At 34.1% G+C, this 19,882-nt stretch overlaps 1 protein-coding gene across 2 annotated transcripts; it reads left to right on the top strand.

Moving 5' to 3' along the window:
• The first annotated feature begins 439 nt into the window (after positions 1-439).
• Positions 440-18,470, top strand: LOC134659012 (protein quiver). Of its 2 annotated transcripts, XM_063514619.1 has the most exons (6): positions 440-667; positions 4,637-4,711; positions 9,040-9,099; positions 11,499-11,546; positions 17,216-17,362; positions 18,161-18,470. In XM_063514619.1, the coding sequence occupies exons 2-6, from the start codon at positions 4,687-4,689 to the stop codon at positions 18,352-18,354; spliced, it is 474 nt and encodes a 157-aa protein (XP_063370689.1). In that variant the 5' UTR covers positions 440-667; positions 4,637-4,686; the 3' UTR covers positions 18,355-18,470. The 2 variants fall into 2 exon arrangements, with proteins under 2 accessions (XP_063370689.1, XP_063370690.1); XM_063514620.1 differs by lacking the exon at positions 11,499-11,546.
• Positions 18,471-19,882: the final 1,412 nt, after the last annotated feature.

Genomic DNA, 19,882 nt, shown 5'->3' on the forward strand with positions numbered 1-19,882 from the left:
AACCTTCTTTTTTAAAGTCGGTTAAAAAGTACCCTCAAAGGTTGAAGTATCAAAGCCCATGATAAACCAACTGAGGCGAGCCCTATGTTGTGAGTTTGAAAACCAGCAAGCTCATCTTTGTAGCGGACTCATAGATAATTCACAAGAAGAATTCAAAACAATTTTGTTTACACCCAAAATGAGGTACTATTTTCCGCATAGCGGCAATCCGCCAGCCAATGACAGATCTTCATGCGTTGCCAGACTAAAAAAATATTTTTACAGTAAAATATCTTTTGTGTGATATTTTGCACTATTTATAGTTCAAGTCTGTAAAATATATGCTTATTTATAGTTTCTACTGTTGTTCAAAAGATGACTTAAGAAAATAATTAAATGATTTCTTAATAAAAAAGAGACATTTCTTCGGTTATGTTCGCTGGCAACCTCGTCAGTCTGATAAATTGAGCGCGGCGTGAACTCACGAATGTTATCCGCAATCCCTTAAAAATGGGCTCGAAATCGCTTTTAAACCTAAAAACCATGTTATAGAATGTATAAAACAAATTATTTATAGCAAAATTATGTACGAAGCACGTTTATAACGTTCGTTTCATTGAATATTAACATAGCTAGTGTTTTTTTTATGTTCACCGATGTTTTTCGGACTTTAAGATGTTACTGGCCGGTAAGAATCTCCAATTTTTATAAAAAAATAAATTAAAAACAAATTTAAAACGTTCCCCAACCCGCCAAAATAGTGCAGTATTTTTGTGTTCCACATTGGATCTTTTTTTTTTAATAGTTTTACTGCAGTGGCGTAAGATATCGATCGGTAGATACAAAGTGTTCATTGAATAATGTTTCTTGTGAATGATATTGGTCCCATAGCCGTTTTTGATGCAAGGACGACATTAACAGTGCTTCCGACTCAAAATCAATAATGTGCGCGCATTGAATCGCAGCACTACGCTAATGTTGCTTGGTAGCGTAAATCACTTTATTTCCATTTACTTCTTTATTTTCGCTATTATAAAACGTCTTTTTTGTTTTATATTTTGTTTTATAATTCGTATGTAGGTATGCATTTTTATGTGTAATACATATACATAGACCTTTGTTCATATTAAATATTGTTAGGTAACTATTACAAAAAAAACAAGCACCTATTTTCATATCTGAAAAAAAAAACTATAGTTCTTTTTTTTAGCATTATAAAGAAGATAAAGCGATCTTGACGTGTCTCTTAACTGAAAAACGCTTTTAAATCAGTAAATATTACTTATGAAAGCAAAAGAATAGAATGTAATAATCGTATATGATTCATAATTGTTTTGTTACATATTTGCCGTGACTTATTTTTCAAAAGTGTTTTACAATTAAAAAGACACGTCAAGATTGTTTAAGTACCTTTGTTCTAATGCTAAAAAAACGAACTATACTTAGTTGTTTTAAATTGATAAAAACAAGTGTACCTAATCTTTAAAGAAAATAAGTTTTCTTAATGTAGGTATTCTGTCATTGTAATATAATTTATGGTCATTATTGTTTTATAAATAAACAAGGCGATAAAATTATGTCGTTTCGCGCCGTAAGCGCGTCTAGACGAAGATGCTCTCGATTGTATTATTATCTAAAAAATAGTGATGTGACCAATATCAGCAATATCGATGTTTTAACTTTTTATGATGTTGGATTTATATGTAGAATCTTTTTTGGAGTTTTTATAGTTTTACAATAGATAAGTATTTACGAGTAGGTACCTAATAATTAGTAATGAGTACCATTTTAATTTTAACTTTTAATTAGTTAGGGGAAACTGGGGAGGGTTGATCACCCCTTTTGTTTTTAGCATACATTTTCTTAACTATTTGTAGTATTAAAAAACTTTATACACCATACGACTCAGAATTTATCTCTTCATTAATAGTTTGAATTAGAACAGATTTGTGCAATAAATTAGATCATTATTTAATGAAAACCCATAGTGTTGACTTTTACCATGTGTCCCCTATGTAAGGGAGACTTGTTTACCCCTGGTCGGGAGCCTTGATCCTAGGGGGATCAAGTGACCCTGGTTCTTGGGACACATGGTAAACATATTTTTACCATGTCTCCCCATACCAGATTCTCATTGATTATATAACTCGGATCGCTATTAGCAATGCATCTATAATTTGTAAAATACACAGCAAACATATATATATATTGCATCTTCCATGCTTTGAAGTTGTATTTCCGGTAATCAGATGTCTAAGCCGAAGGGATCAAGTCTTCCAGATTTGGGGACACTTGGTAAAAAGATTTTAAGTGGGAATGTCATATTTCGAGGGTAGTATCTACATTAATTTATTCACTTTATCTACAGAAAATTAATATATGAAGATATCAAACACATATTAATCCATAATCTTACACTTTTAAAAAACAATGTAATCGTATTATACATAAAACAACATAAAATAGGAAATCAATTTTTGTACCAAAAAAAAAAAACAAAAATCTAAGTTATTAACATACAATTTCTTGTAACAAGCTCATTTTTTTAAAGTTCTTATGAAGGTATTTTTAGCGTCAGATACCTACAGCAATTTTAATTTTTTTACCCATCACTGGTCGTTATTGTTTACTATAATAAATAAGTTTAGAAATTTACTGCTCACGTTTCGAGGACGGTGTTTGAGCTGCATAATCCTAAAATCCTTTCTATGGACCGTCGGTTCTATAGTACATAAGGTCGGAAAGCCATTGAAATAGCATTTCATCCATAAAAACAAAAATATCGCCGGTTGAAAACCAAATATCGTTATAAGTGTTTTTGTCGACCGAGTAACATCCCCTGTGTATAAAACGTTTAACTTGATAAAAAAGACCAAGTACGGGTAGTTCGTAAAATGTTGATGTCAACTTTAGTCAGTCTTTTCAAAGGCCACGGGGATAATTCCGTTTTCGGAGTCGGTTGTATAATTAAAAACTGAATTATACGCCATTAAAATCCGTTTTAATAAACAATAATCAGTCAAAAACATTGAAAGTTAAAATCAGTGTTTCTCTGGTCGTACTTTCGCGGCATGATTTACTAAAGAAAAGAAAATATTTATGATAGCTCTATGAATCATTTTGTAAGTAAATTTATTACAATGTATACTTGATCGCTTTGGGGGTGACATGATCCCGGAATCATATCTCCCCAGAAGAAAAAGTCAAAGTCTCCCCATACATAGTAAGATTATAAAACATGCCGTACTGGAAATATGTGTTCGCGTATATCAATGTAATCCAAGTTAATCATCACTTCAATAAACAACAAATAAAATAAGCACACTCACTAACATCATTTCCATCTCATATTATAAAATAAATCCAGTTAAAGCTTACCGAAAATTGAATATAGTACGCGGAAAATCTTTCACCGTCCGCCATTTTTGAACCACTGACTTTTCCGATACAGTGCCATGACAGAACGTGAAGTTAGGAACGAATGAATAAGTGTTACCAGCGCAAAAAATTGTATCTCGTTTGGTTTGATTAAAAATGAAGTTTACCAAGTGTCCCCTAGGGATCGACCCTCCCCACCCTCACCTATGTATTTCAGGGCGTTTAGCAAAAATTGCGGCTTTTATCTGTCAATGTATTAAATTTCGTATGAAATCTTTAATAAAATCCATACTAAACAAGTAAACTGGACTTTTTAAGGTCATATTTTCAGATAGTGAAAGTCATTGAGCAATAATATAAATAGTTTTTAGAAACATCATGATAACCGTGTTTTCAATTTCATAAATTAACACACTATGTAGGTATCTATTCCCCTCAATTAGGATTTAGTATCTTTCAATTAAAGAGCAACCTTAGTATAATTTAATTAATTTATTTATTTAAAATACATAATGTATTCTATAAACTTAAAAACTGAAAACTCGTTATGCGACAAAACGGCGTGGTTTCGTTGCTCTTGTGTCGGATTCAGCAGTTTGATGACGAATAACGAAAGATCATGATCATACATCACTGCTTTATCCATTTTGAAGTATTGATCATTGATCAATCACTTGTAACCTCTTCGGGAATCTATGAAATATGAATATAGTGTTCGAATCTAAAATATAGCCTTTTGTGTGAATCCGTGCTCGTTGTGCCGTATTATGTTGGTACAATCAGCATCAAATAAAAGCGGCCAAAGTGACCAAATATATCGCAACGCATCCTTATTCCTACAGTAAGGCCTGAGACTACACTTGTAAGTTTTACTTACGTAAGTAGGGACACAGCACAGGTATAGTACAGAATGAGAGATGAATATCGTTATCTCAATGTAACAAATTGCTTCATCTCCCTACTTACGCTTTAAGTAAAACTTACAAGTGTATTTCAGGCGCCCGTTTTTCAAAAGCTTGTAACTTGTAATTCTAGTGGAAATCCCCTTTTAATAGAATCTGTCAAAAAGTGACATCCGCTTGTATTACAAGTTACAAGCTTTTGAGAAACGGGCCCATGCCTAACAAAGGTTGCTACATATTTGGCTTTGGCCGTCACTATTTTCTGCTGACTAGCCAGTCCGCGGCCTTAATGTCCTTAGTCCAGTCAGATCGTACACAGATAGCGTGTATGTGTTATGTATAAGTGGTAATTGTTAATGGTGTACATGCTGTTGAAGCGGTGATGGCGCGCAGCTGAGTCCAGTTCGAGAGCACGCCAGCACGCAAGATGCGCTGGATATTTCCAGTACCAGGTGAGAATCATTTTATCTTTTTGTATAAAAAGTATATTGTACTCTCGTAAGACCTATTCTGTATTATTTAATTATTGTATTAAAATATATATTTCAATACAATTTTAAAATTTTGTTTAATGGATATAGGCAATTTCTTAAGGGTCTATCTTTAATTAAAGATTATTATGTACCTATATCTATTCATGTACTTATTTGTTTTGTTCTATTAATTTTCCATAAAATTAATTAACTTCGTAAACTAAACAATAGACACTAGGTAATTTTAATTATGTCCTCTTTTATATTTTCTCTAATACTTTTATGAGAAATACCTGCTGATGATTGTTAATTTTATTTTTACTCTTTGAACCCGTTTATTAATTCATAATTCTTTGTTTGTTTCCTATTAAGATTTCTAATGTCAGTTAATGGTGCTCGCTGCAAACTATCGATATCGATAGTGTCCTACTTTCGTCAAATTTTAATGTTGTTAATGGGCTGTCATCGTGCCAAAACTGTGGCTCATTTTTATTGAGCCAAATGGGCCAAGTTTGGATTTAATTACTTTTTAATAGTGTTAAGGGTAAAGCTGTTGGCGTGCCCGAGTTTATAGTGTGGCATGCTTTTGCTTACCTTTTCCTTTGTGGACATAAATAATTTAAAAGTGCTATGAGTTTATTTATTGATCGTCCAAAGTAAAATGGGTACCTATCTATTCTATAACTATCTGATAAATCTTTTATCTTATTTTGATTATAAATACAATGTAATACATGTAGGAAGTCATTTTGAAACAGCTCATAAATATACAAAGGTTTTACCGTGTTGTTTATTGATTTTGTTAAATCAAAATTTATACATTATTCAAACTTTAAAATGACCAAAAATGCTCTTCTATTACTTTCTATTATTTATCACAATACGCTTAACTGACGAACATAAAAGAAAACCGTTACATAAATTATATGTATAAGCCAAAACTAACACATAAGATTCTGATCACACTCTAAACATTAAATCAATCACCGCTCAAAACGTCTGCATTGTTTACGCCAGTGTGGGCATTGTATCGTGTAGTGACAAGAATAGATCGTCTCGAGAGATGTCGACAATGTCGCGCTTGATTATTGAACAAGCAAAAAAGTGAAAAACACTAAGCTGCCAACGTTTTTTCGTTAAAAACACATCTTCTTTGGTAACTGTGCAAACAAGAATTGCTAAAATCATAATCCTGTCTGTAGTCGAGTTTTAGATATTAGATAATATTGTCAAAATAGGCAGGATATATCCTGATACATATATTTATTTGAGTGTATAATATATTATATTGAGTATGTAGGTACCTATTTGTTTCCTTGGCACAGCTTATAGCTCAAAATTGACGATTTTGGCATGTAAGCTGTCTTAAAATTTGTCAGGTTTATCATTTAATTTAAACCATGAACCAGTCTGCCAAAGAAAATAGAATTGTGCATTTCATTTCCGTCTTGTTTGTCTATCCTTCAATTTCGTTCATAATTTTTTTGGGAATGCAATTAAATATTATAAAAAGTTACTTTTCAAATTCATGATTGCAAATATTAAAACAGATATTGAGTTTGATTTTAATTCTACATTCCATTCATAATTTATTTATTTTATATCTCTGTATGTTGAAGTATGGCAATATCTATTAAATTTTGTATTTTTTGGACATAACTTTTGTTAGTCCTTGCCTGTTTGCCTAATTATCATTATTCCTAAAAAACATTTATGACGTAAAATTTACCATACACTAATTTACCATTATTGATTTCTCCATACAAATGTTTATTATCAACTATGGTGCACAATAAAACATATTATAATCGGAACTCCCGACGGCGTCGCATAGTTATTATTAGGTATAATGTCACGTGATATTTTTGGGTCTAAAATTAGGTCGCCTATGACTTTGAGTATTTCCAGAGGGACATATGTATAATTGACCTGGATATGGTTTTAGGGTTAACGCAAACTTATCAAATTAATCTAATTGAAGTATGTTTTTATATAAACTCTATTTTCCTCTCTACATATGTTACGCTAGCCCAAATAATTAATAAACATACTTTGATGTGCGAATCGTTCTTATTACATATAATAACTAAGATTTTAGATGATCCTTTCAGCTATTGCCACGATAGTTTCAAGGCTGAAATATCTAAACTTCGAAAAAAAAATTTAGGTATATTAAAAAAAAAAACAAAGTAAGTATACTTTCTCTCCAACTCCGTCGCGCCAACTCTCATCTTTGATACATCGCCCTAAGTATCTTGAAGTTATATTTAGTAACAATTATAATCATTGTAACAACTATAGTCATTATAATGTTATTTTATTTTATAAGGTATTTAAGTATTAAGTTTGTATTATTTATTAATAACTTTTTGGTTCAATAAATGTCGTAATGTTATAATTGTTACTAAATATAACAACTCAATATACGCGGATTATCGTTAAATAGTTTTATTTCATGAGTAACTATCGCGGTAACCGAAGGCAATATTACTAAATATAACGTAAAAAATAATTGAATTATTATAAACAAGTGAGGTTGTAATAATTTGAAGACAAACAATAATTCGTGATGTGTACCTTACCAAGGGCGCAAAATTTTGATAGGTATTTTTAATTTTTTTAGCTTTAGTTATTAGTTGTAGTTAATTTTAGTTTTATATTCATTTTATAACACTTATTATACAATAAATGAGTTATACACCCATAATTCATGCCATGTTTATTGCTAGCTTGCATTCAGAAGTTGTTTCTGGAGAACTAACCGCTGTTTTATTTTAAAATCAATAATGTGGCATCATAGCGTGTCGCAAGCTCGCAAGATTGTCGATATAAAATACTGCAAGTGGCGTGCAGACCTTACAGGTTTTAATAATGCAATGCGAGGTGAAACAGTAATAACTAGAAAGTCGATTATTTGTTGTTAAATACTCAAGAGGCTACTCTCACATAGAAACAGAGTTCTAGTTAGATTGAAAACATATTTTGATTTATCGGGTTTGACCTCCCTGCCCTCGATAGGTGATAGGTATAAAGTCAAACATAGGTATTAAAAACGTAACAAAATGAAATTTAAAAACAGAACTTTTTTAAATTTCTGGTAAACTAATATTCTGTTTTTAATTAATATAATTAATTTTGTTTTATGTAGGAGCTCATTTTTAGTGAATGATAAAATTGATAAAGGGTAAATACAGGATACAGGTCGCCACTATCACTGGTATTTGTGTGGTAGGTACTATTGAATATAACGAATTTTTTGAGAAAAGTTAAAAAATTTAGACAATTGAATTTTTTGAGACATGTTAAAAAATTTAGTTTGGTATTTGTTTAAAAAATAACCTTTTTTTTCATCACACCAGCTCGAAATGGCGACATTGTATGCTCAACAGACAAAGTTACTCAAAATGAGTTGTTTATTCAAGTTAACGAGGTATGTAGTAAAATTAACTAAGTGAAAACTAATACATTTTTTTATACCTACATTATTTTACTCGAGTTGGTGTGGTGAAAAATGTGTTGCACCTGGCAGCAAAGATTGTTTGCCTACCATGTCTAGACACCCTCGCAACGCTTAAGATTCTACTTGAAATATAAATATTGAATATTTTGCTTCATCGGGTCTTACAATTTTACTCCCTCTCCCTTGTAACTAATTTGATGAAATCTACAGGGTGCTTCCTGTAACAGGGGCAATAAATTAAACTGTAGGCTGTACTCCTCAAACTGACCAACATTTGTTCAGCAACTTTTGAAAATAACTCATGTTTTGATTTTTATTACACTTTAAAGTTTATTCTATGACGCAATGTATTGCAAATTTTAAAGCGTGACAAGCAACGTCAAACACACTGCATGATGTCAGCGTACATTGAAGACAATATTTTTTTTTATTATGAAAAAGAGGAAGTCTAAAGGATTCATTATTTTTAAAAGTTGCTGAACAAATGTTGGTTAGTTTGAGGAGCAGCCTTTCATTTAATTTATTGCTCCTGTTACAGGAAGCACTCTGTATATTGTCGAGAGTAATATTAACATTAAATATATTTATTAGATGTCATATATTAAAGAAAAGAAAAAAAACTTGGTTTGCTAAAGACGCCGGTTCGAATCCGGCCCTCACCACCGGGGCTTCGTCACTTTTTCTTTAATATATGACATCTTTTTCAGTTTATAATTTATATATAGTAGTGTTACTACTTAAAAAACATAAATCAAAATATTTAGTAAAATAATTTGAGATGTTCCCAAAGTTGTGTATGAAATCAATTTATTTAAATGTTATACTTATGATTAATCCTCTTTTCCAGTTCTTCTGATGTCCTGGTTCGGAGTGGAGGAAGTAAAAGCGAACTCCTGCATCCGAACCGGTAATACCAAGCCTTGATCGTACGTGGGTTGTATCGATAGTCAGTGTTGTGTTCGTAGCTGCAAACAACATCGACTGTGGTACCGCACTATGCGCTGAACCGAATAGGCCTCTACAGACTGCAACAAATCGTATGCTGTTTAAAAGTGGTAACACACTGTCGCACCACACGCGACCTTGTCGCGACCTTGGAGCGTCGCACTCATAAGTGAGAGCGAGAAAGAGATATCTGTTTCTCACTCTCACTTATGGGTGCGACGCTCCAAGTTCGCGGTGCGGTGCGATAATGTGTTACCACTTTTATGGTGCTCCCATATATTGGATGTTATACAATGTTATATAACATCGTGAGACAGAGGCAACATGATAGAATTTATAGTGTATTTTTATGTCGTCCCTGTTACACAATGTTATATAACATTTTATAACAGCCGATGTGGGAGCACTAGATGCATTGCTGTTTTTGTTAAATAAACTGATTTCGTTGAATCTACTTAGTAATGTGTCTAAAATCGCATGCGATTAGTTGCAAGATGAATAGAGGCCTTAACGCGGTCACATTAATGGGGATCTTCAAGCCGCTTTGGTGAGTGAGACAGCGCTATGCACGAATATAGCGATGTCCTGCTCGAACGGTGCGGCGTCCTCATACAATATGAAGACCGTCTCATAGACGTAAAAGTACCAAGCCATGACTTTGGTGCGGGAGTTGGGAAAAAAGTGGATAGTCATACGTCCGATAAGGACGCAGCTATGGGTTAGAGCGAGAGCTGCAGCAAGGTCGCGGTTCGGTACGTGCGTCTATTGGTACTTGACGGGTTTTTGGCGTTTTGGTAGTGGTGTGCTCTTTAGTGTTGCACTGATTTCAGAATAAAATGGTTTGAGTGATTAGATAGTTTTATTTTAATAGGTGTTTTTCGAATTTATTTATCTCCTAAGTCTCATCCCTTAAGATATTTAATTTCATTATTTCTTATATTATAATGTGTTTTCTTTCTTCTGTATTATACTGAAAATACCTAAACATCTTAGCATTTTTTCTTACTGTCATGTTCTCATGATTCCTAAGCAGCGACTAAATAAAATAAAAAAACCTATAAATCCAATAAAACATTGAAAAACACCTATTTTTTTTTTATAAGCAGTGTTGCCAGTGTATTATTAAAGAGCAGTGTTGTAATTCTAAACATTTCTAGATGTGTTTGCAGCGCGGTTTGTCCACAGGAATGAATGTTGCCATGTTTCGACGAATGGGTAATTTTATGCATGCTCCGACTGTCAACTACCTTTTTTGGGAATTGCCAGAATTGTAAAAAATAAAAATAAAATATTAAAAGAAAACAGAAATCATGAAACCTAGTTTGAACACAAACATGTGGTTTTTTGTTGTAGTTAAAATTAATAGAACAACATTAAGTATATTTTTCTGTGTTTTTTTTTCGTGTATTTAAGAGGATGATACAAAATTAGTTTAAAATAGTTGCTCATTAAAATGTAGAGTTAGACCAAGAAAAGTCTGCAGCGATTTTGATAGCCCACGCAGTGCAAGTGTTATTTACACGTCATAAATTCATAGAAGTTTGACGTTTAAAATGACACTTTCACTGCGTGGACTATCAAAATCGCTGCCTCTCTGTCGCACTTGTAAATTCGTACGTAAGTGTGACAGGGAGGCAACACGTCGAACGTGGTTCGCGGTAGGCCCTCAGACTTTTCTCGGTCTGACTCTATGTACTTAGTACATCAATCGATTGTTACAAAAATATTTTTAACCACTTTAATACATCACATGATTAAAAAGTAACACATGTTTATAAACAGACCATACGGCCACTTTCTCTGTACGTTCATGTTTTTTTTTAATATTATCGACATCGTAAGTTCACCAGGATCTTTGACCATAGATAATTTATTATTTACAACCTCTGGCCTTTCCTAAATCTCCAAGGTATCCACGAACACTTACAAATATTACATATATATTAATTTCCTGTGAATAACTGAAGTCAATTTTCCAGGGATTTGTATTCACTACTTATACATCACTTGACCACGGTAGGTATGGTGACGAAACGTTTCGTGTCTTTCTAATATTTTATCTCAGTTTCAATAGTTTATATAACACTGTGTAGACTCCTAAAACAAAAAAAAATATCCGACCTCTTTTTACGGCCTAATTGATTAGGTATTTTCATAAAAATTGGCGATAAATCGTACCACGAAATGTTAAGTCAATAACAAACCTTAAATCTTCTAGTGTTGTTTTTTATTTCATAGCTTCAGAGCTCAGTCTACGGTATTTTTTTTAATTCAGTTATTTACAGGAGACAGGGTTTCCTCACTTTTCAGTTTACTATTTACTATGTATTTTTTTTAACTAATCGAAGCATGGATTTTCAGCGTTATGGGCACTATGCCTCAGTCCCCTGGCTTCGGCCGAATGTCAAAGTAAGTACTTGTTTATATACGAAGCTTACCACAAGCTTGGCTTAAAAAAAATAACACTCGCCAGTAGAAAGCAAATAGCGAAAAAATAATAAATATTTGAATATTTTTATTGGATATATCTTGGAAAACAGCGAATATTCATATATTTAATTTAGACAACGACTAAAATGCCGTAGACTGAGTTGCCTTCTATTATATATTGTTTTTATTATATCTGCTTTTTTGTTTATAATATATTCCTGTATATTTTATAGCTCTTCTACTCATTGTCTTATTTATTGGGCGAATACATAACACACTAACAAACATTCGAACATATTTTATTTTCAAAAGGTAAGTGTTGTTCTTATGGGTGGTCATATTTATTGAATGTGCATGTAGTCATCATTGTTTAGAATACAAAAATATATTATAAAAAAGCTTCAAGGTATATTGGCTTCTAGTATAAGAGTTTAATTGGTAAAGTAATATGATTGTAATTAAAATTCCCCTTGATTAAAATGTCATGACCTTCCTTACAAAAGAAATCTCCATTACAATCCTCTACTCAGTCAGGCATCCACAGCATTATGTGGATGTCATCAAAATCACCTATATATTTAATAGCGGGTGACAAGTAAAAGTCACTAAGTAGTCTAAGTACTATCAAAAAATTAAAGTAACAATGCACTTTATTACACTTGTAACTCGGTTTATTGTCCAATAATTTTAATGATGTTAGTTAGTGACTTTTACTTGTCACCCGACGATATTTAATAGTAAATGTAATGCTTTGGTTGTAATAGTTATACTGGTATTACGATCAGGGAAGTTGCGAACATCCGCATCCGCATCCGCAACCGCGGAACATCCGCATTATTTTCAACATCCGCATCCGCATCCGCATAAAATCGATGCGGAGCTTATGCGGATGCGGATGTCGAACAAGTCGGTACAGGAACGTCTTAGCGGCGACGTAAGTGCTAGGTAATTTCGTCATTACCTATAACGAAATCGTCTAGATCCAGAAAAGTCGGCGAAGTTACTGTTTATTAAATATAACGCACCTATATTCTTGCTCAAATACTAAATGTTTGGTTTTTTTTAATAAAAAAATACTAAAAATGTAATATTTGACGTTTTCTAAGTACCTAATCTTGACATCCGCATCCGCATCCGCATCCGCGGATGTGAGCCTTTAAAAATCCGCATCCGCATCCGCATCCGCGGATGTCAAAAAATCTGCATCCGCAACATCCCTGATTACGATTTATGAAAAAAGTCGCCTAGAAAAAAATCATATGCTGCGATAAACACACCCTTCTAACGACAGTAACAAATTAATACACATTTAATAAAGAATAAGCCTGCATTTAAATTAAAATGCTTTACAAACCTCTCTTAGGGCCACTCCACATCTAGCGTCTTTCGAGCGTTGGCGTCTACAACTCTATGGCCGCAGCTAAACGCAACGACGACGCAACGTCGACGCAATTGCGCAGCGAAGTCATTTTCCATAGCGCTGACCAGACGCCGACGCTCGAAAGACGCTAGATGTGGGGTGACCCTTAGTTTTTTAATGAATAATTTTAATTAAAATCCAATGTCGTAAGCTGTCATTAAAATTATCATATCGATAATAATCCAATTAGCTACATCACTATGGTATTGATTAGTCTTCCGCGTACAAAATTCCAAAGAAATATCAACCATACTTAACTGACATAAGACTCAATTTGCGATGGTAGAACATGTAATATAGGATCTTTTCACGGTTACGTCTTAGGCCGATTAGACGCTTGGGTTTAAACCAATTTACGTCAACTCGCTAATCTCATTATAGCTGTCTCGCTCTAGATTTCTCGATATAATTGCGTCTATTTTTGCAAATGCCTCAAGTTCTTATAGTTTAATGTCTTTTAGGATTAATAAAAAATAACAAAAAAGGTAAGGACTTTTCTAAGCCGTTTTTTGCCATCAAAAATAATAAATAAGTACTTAGACTTATATATAATAAATAAGTAGTTATTAAATACTATTAGCAAAAAAAAACTCAATAAATACTTAACCAATTTTTGTCCCTTTCTAAGAAACAAATATAGAAATGTTAAATTAGGACAAACGTTTATTAACGATTTGTTAGATTTGACAAACGCTTATGAATAACGCCATTAGACAATGAATAGATTTTCTAAAAAACGCAATAAATACATACTTAAATTAAAAATCTTTGAAAAAAAGTAAAAACAAAAACTGCTCCACATTAATTAAAACTGGAACTCAACAACTTGGGTCAAGTATTAGGCTATTTTTAGTACGAACAGTAGTTATCTTGTGTCTCGTTCCGTTTTTATGCGAATGAGCGAGAAACAAACAATAACGCGGGCACCTCTTGGCAACCACTTGCATGACCTTACCATAGACCTTTATGTACTAGACCTGTAGTTGGGTAAAAAGTAAAATAAAAGTAAAACACCTGGAATAGCGTCTCATTGCAGCCGTAAAAAATTCCTGGCAATCAGATATAAAAATTAAAGTTTTACTTAGGTACTTGAGACCAAAATTGTGAGGGTAAAATGCCTTAAGTACATCATTTTGGAAAAGAGCCGATACTATTCCAATGCTAGGTCGATTTCTATCAAATATAGCTAAGAACCACCGCAAGGAAACTCGCTTTCGCAAAACCCCGCATCGAAATCGGTCCATCCGTTGGAAAGCTATAACGCCACAGACAGACACTACAGACATTAGCGTCAAACATATAACACGCCTCGTTTTGCGTCGGGGCAGTGGGGAGCTGGACGAGACACTCCTGACTTCGGGCAACCTCGGCTCCGTTCGGCTCAGCATTGCTACGAGCAATTATTAGGGTTGACCCAACTTACTTGACTTGAAAAGGGATAGTGCCATAAGTTAGAAAGGGATATCACGATTCGACCCTGAATCGCTGTCAAACTTCGGTTTTGTAGGAAGTGTCCTTTCTGTACGGTAGTACCTACTATTACTTTTTCTGTGGTCGGGGTTTGAAGGCTTATTAAAATTCACAAACTCGTAGTCTAGTACACAAAAGGTCGTTCGCTTATAGGTCGCTCGCGTGACGAAGCCAGTTCAGCTTTGCCCTAGATTTAGCTAAACCTAACATAAGGTTTCGTGGTAGCACGTCATTATGACAAGGTCGGTAATGGCTTGTTGGACATGCACGAACATTCGTGGTGGACGCAAATGTTTGTTGTACTGTTAGCTAAGCTAAGCGATATATTATTATGTACGTATATAATTTACATAATATATAGGGGGTTTAAAGAAAAAAAAAATTTTTTTCACTTAAAAGTGTACCATTTAAATTTTTTCGAAAAACCATCAACTTTTGGGTTATTTAGTTAGACTACTATCACGAGTACTATTGAATGACATATTTTCATACAAATTTTGGGTGTCAGATTTGTAACGGTCCATACAAAATGTATGTGAATAAGCGTTACTAAACTGATAATATATTTGGGACACAAATTTTATTATTTTTAAATAGATAGTCGTGGTGATTCTGAGTAGAAATAACCCAAAAGTTTATGGATTTTCGAAAAAAGTAAATGGTACACTTTTAAGTGAAAATGGCCATAATATAATGTCTGTAGGTACAGACAAATCTGACATCGTATGCAGCCGGTAATTTGGTACAAATCTGTGTCTGATTTTTGCCATATCACATCAAAATAACTAATTTGTATCTATATAAGTATAATTTTATCTCTAACTATAGTTTCTTGGTATGTACCATTTTTTTGTAGATGGTAACAATGATGGTTAATAACTTAAGAGCTCATCAACGTTTAGGTCAAAACTACATATCTACTTAATGAATACTTATATAAGTTAAGAGCCCATCAACGTGCACACTAGTGCCACTGCTAAATAATCGTGATTATTTAAATTTAACGAAATATATTTAATAAAAGCGGCCAAGTGCGAGTCGGACTCGCCCATGAAGGGTTCCGTATTTAGGCGATTTATGACGTATAAAAAAAAACTACTTACTAGATCTCGTTCAAACCAATTTTCGGTGGAAGTTTACATGGTAATGTACATCATATATTTTTTTTAGTTTTATCATTCTCTTATTTTAGAAGTTACAGGGGGGGGGGGGACACTTTACCACTTTGGACGTGTCTCTCGCGCAAACTATTCAGTTTAGAAAAAAATGATATTAGAAACCTCAATATCATTTTTGAAGACCTATCCATAGATACCCCACACGTATGGGTTTGATGAAAAAAAAATTTTTGCGTTTCAGTTCGAAGTATGGGGAACCCCAAAAATTTATTGTTTTTTTTTTCTATTTTTGTATGAAAATCTTAATGCGGTTCCCAGAATACATCTACTTACCAAGTTTCAACAGTATAGTTCTTATAGTTTCGGAGAAAAGTGGCTGTGACATACGGACGGACAGACAGACAGACAGACAGACAGACAGACAGACAGACAGACAGACAGACAGACATGACGAATCTATAAGGGTTCCGTTTTTTGCCATTTGGCTACGGAACCCTAAAAGGGGGCCGCTACGTACTGTATCTTGTATTACCTTTTGAATACATCAAACTAGTTTCTATGTTGCTGAATTCTTCAATCTATGAACTCAAAACAAAAACGGCCGTTTTAACTTTGGACGCATAGATTGACGAATCCAGCAACATAGAAACTATAGTTTAATGTATTCAAAAGGTACTTTAATACAAGATACAGTTCGTAGCGTCCCCCTGTTTTAAATATATTTCGTTAAATTTAAATAATCACGATTATTTAGCAGTGGCGCTAGTGTGCACGCTGATGGGCTCTTAACTTATATAAGTAGATATGTAGTTTTGATTTGACCTAATAATTATACTTGTAAGGACGTACCTACCTAGTACCTACCTATCTAAAATAGAACTTTGAAGTATTGGTGAATATAGGCAAAAAATTAAAATAGATATTTATTTATAGATTGTTGTTTTAGGTATTTTTCTAATAATCTGACGAGATAGTGTTGCGACGTTTAATAATTATGGTATATCGATATCGATAAACTTTAATGTTCATTATCATTGCAAATTGCAATTATAGTAAAACAATCTTTTCAACTAAGAATACAAAAAAAAAACGATAAACAATACGAATTGTTCATATCTGTCTATGTAGGTATTTCACGATGTATATTTGAATTATGTGATATCTTAATTCTCGGCAGGCATTAGGCTAAAAAGGCGTTATACTTCTTCAGAAGTTGAGGCTTGCTAAATAATGGAAATACCGGTTTTTTAAACCAAAAGACCTACCGAATAACTACTTCGTTGGTTCCTCCTACCTCTTTGTCACTCAAATATGCAAGAGCGATAGGACAAATGGGAACACACCCGATAGGCCCTGAGCGCAATTAAATTAGAATTGTCATTAGTTAAAAAAGGAATTTTTGGACGCCTTTTACTTCAAAAGCTCCTTCTTAAACCATCATCCTCCGACGTTTTGAGCATTCGATTCGCGTTTCGTTTTTCGACCTTGAAACAAAGTAAAAAATAAATTTATGACTTTTACTTCTTCAAAAGTTGAGAGCCTTCTTAAACCATCACGCTTTGCCATTTTGAGCGTTAGATTCGTTAGATTAATTTAGTAAACTCGTTGACCTTGAGACTAAGTAATAAAACTCCTTCCAGCCCGCACGATATACTGCTACGAGTGCGACAGCTGGACGGACCCGCGGTGCAAGGACCCGTTCAACTACACGGCGCTGCCGCGCGACCAGCCGCCGCTGCAGACCTGCAACGGCTGCTGCGTCAAGATGGTCCGCTACTCTAAGAGCCGTAAGTCTTTTTAAGTTACTTCTATATATGGAGACTTCTTGAAGAACCCCATACTACAGCCCTGTGGTCCGTTACCCTAAGAGCCGTGAGTCTTTTTTTATTAGCCCCTGCCATTCAACTCCCGTGCTCTTTTTTATCTTAAGACCAGAGACAAAGAACAGACAAAGACAACAACAATCGAAGTTAACCTCTCATTTTAAAACGACGTCAAGATTCGCCAAGACAAGAGTCGTAAGTCTTTATTAGAGCATACGGCTCGCGTTATGGTCAGCGGTCACCGTAGGTGACAGACGTCTTCTACTCCAGGAGTGTGTTTACGCGCATTGCAGATCCTTTAAAAAGCTGTTGGTACAATGCCTTTTTGAAGAAACCCATGGAGAGAAAAGCATCGATATATATGTTGTTTATTGATATAGGAACTCCTTACCTGTCATTTGTATTGTATATCTAAAACTGTTTTCTGCACTTCTTCATTATTTACATACAGGATGTAAATGTAACGATACAACAAAAAAAATTTTGGAATCCGTTAAAGAGCATATTCGATACCTATCCTGTTCTAATTAAGAAAAAGTAGAAGAAAAAATTACATCACGCGAAAAAAAAATTTTTTCTATGGGGCAGGTCATCCAGGTTGGCCAACCCTCCATACAAAGGCCATAAATATTTCGTGTAAAAACAAAATCTGCTTCTTTTACCCAATCAAACACGACATCGGATTAACCGGATCCCCACTATTTTTGTATATTACATATTAAATCTGAATGAATGATTGAACCTATTTTAATTACCTTCCAGCGTACGAAGTGGTCCGGCGCACGTGCACTTCCCAGCTCCAAATCAACCTGTTCATGGTGGACCATGTTTGCATGATGGAAAGTACAGGCACTGGCCACATGTGTTTCTGCGAGGAGGACATGTGTAACGCGGGCGCCGGCGCGCGCGCAGCGGCCTGGTTGCTCGCGCTTGCGGTTGCATGTGCATGGAGGTGAAGCGTAGTGATGGGCGAGGTCGATAAATAAAGCTTATTGGGTACTCGAATAAATGGTTATCGATAAAATCGTTAGCTTCGGTACTTGACATTTGGTCATCATAGTCCGAGAGCTTGGGAATGCCCTTTTGGATAGATGAGTCGAAAAATTGAATTGTTATAGGCGTTTCGATTGAGACGCCTATTAGGATGTTATGGTTTTGTTGAACCAGAAGGTTCTAGATCTATTAAAGTCGGTTGTGAAGCTTTATTTGAATTCGGAGTTAACTTTTCAATGGCGCGTTGGGTGTTTTACGCCGCATGAATTTGATAAGTAGCCGTAATTTAAAATAATGGTGTTTAAAATAATATCGATCTGTTTTGAAAGGTTAACGGTTACAACGAAAATCATTTAAAAATGTAATCATTCGAGAACCAATAGGCCCGGAATTTTAAACATCGATAAATACTGCATTTTAATATTTTGAGTCATACTAATTTACTCAAGATTACAACGACATCCTGTTATTAAAGCTAGTTCAAGATTAATCATTGGGTTGTCCGATTTGATCCCGCGTCCGCAATTCGCCCATCCTCCCCTATAAATCTCAAAGCAGCAAAAAAATGGAAATCGCATTTGACTTTTACTGGTAAATGACAACTAGAAAGTGCACGTATTTTTCGATGTCTCCGTATATTTGAAAGAAGTTCAAAAACACTGGCTTGTGAAATCAAAATTGGTTAAAATTTTAAATGTAGGCTTAAATTGAGAACTATGGCTTGTACATTAATCTTATCAATATCGATAAGTTTAATGTGGAAGGTGTGATACAATTTCTGACTGCGAAATTTAAACTTTTTATTTGTTTGCTTTATATTAATAGTGATGTCAGTGTCACATCACAGTGATATCACAGTGAAAAGTGAAAATTGTTTTGTATTTTTTTTTTTATTTGATCAAACCAGTGTTCCAACAACGACTGTTCGACTGAGCCCAAACTAGACTTTCGTCCAACGTAGTGTAGTCGAGCTTTTTCACATCACTATACGTCCCTCAGAACTCGTACCTGATATTTATGTACTGATGTGGAAAACCTCCATCATTCGCTCTCACGATAACATTTTGCTCTAACCTAGACGTAGTTACGAGAATTCCAAACGATTAGCTTGTAAATAGTGCGGCACGACGTGCATATCGATATCGATAAATCTGACACACTCAATGCTTTTATATTGGTCCAAAATTCTTAGACCAAGTTGAATTTGCTCATAGACGCACGTAAAATAGATGTGGGGCACTTTTAGATAGATATTAAATTGTTTATAGAAGAATTAGCTTGAACTGCCGTACATAAAGGAGGGGTAATATAGGATAGTTTGGTTTCAGAGGGTTTGGATGTTTTAAAACGTTTTTACAACGATTGGCAGTCTGATTTGATTACGGCTCATGCACTTTAAAAAAATGGCAAGTACTTTTACTTTTGTAATTGGAATTTCAGTTAATGATGTACATAAACTATTGTCTTAATACTTATTTGAAAATTGTTTTT

This window comes from Cydia amplana, chromosome 24 (assembly GCF_948474715.1).
Source record: "Cydia amplana chromosome 24, ilCydAmpl1.1, whole genome shotgun sequence".
Lineage (NCBI taxonomy): Eukaryota > Metazoa > Arthropoda > Insecta > Lepidoptera > Tortricidae > Cydia > Cydia amplana.

Coding starts and splice junctions, on each gene's coding strand:
- LOC134659012 (XM_063514619.1), top strand. CDS start 4,687: ATGCGCTGGATATTTCCAGTACCAG. Junction 11,547..17,215: donor GGCTTCGGCCGAATGTCAAA/GTAAGTACTTGT, acceptor AACTCCTTCCAG/CCCGCACGATATACTGCTAC. Junction 17,363..18,160: donor GGTCCGCTACTCTAAGAGCC/GTAAGTCTTTTT, acceptor ATTACCTTCCAG/CGTACGAAGTGGTCCGGCGC.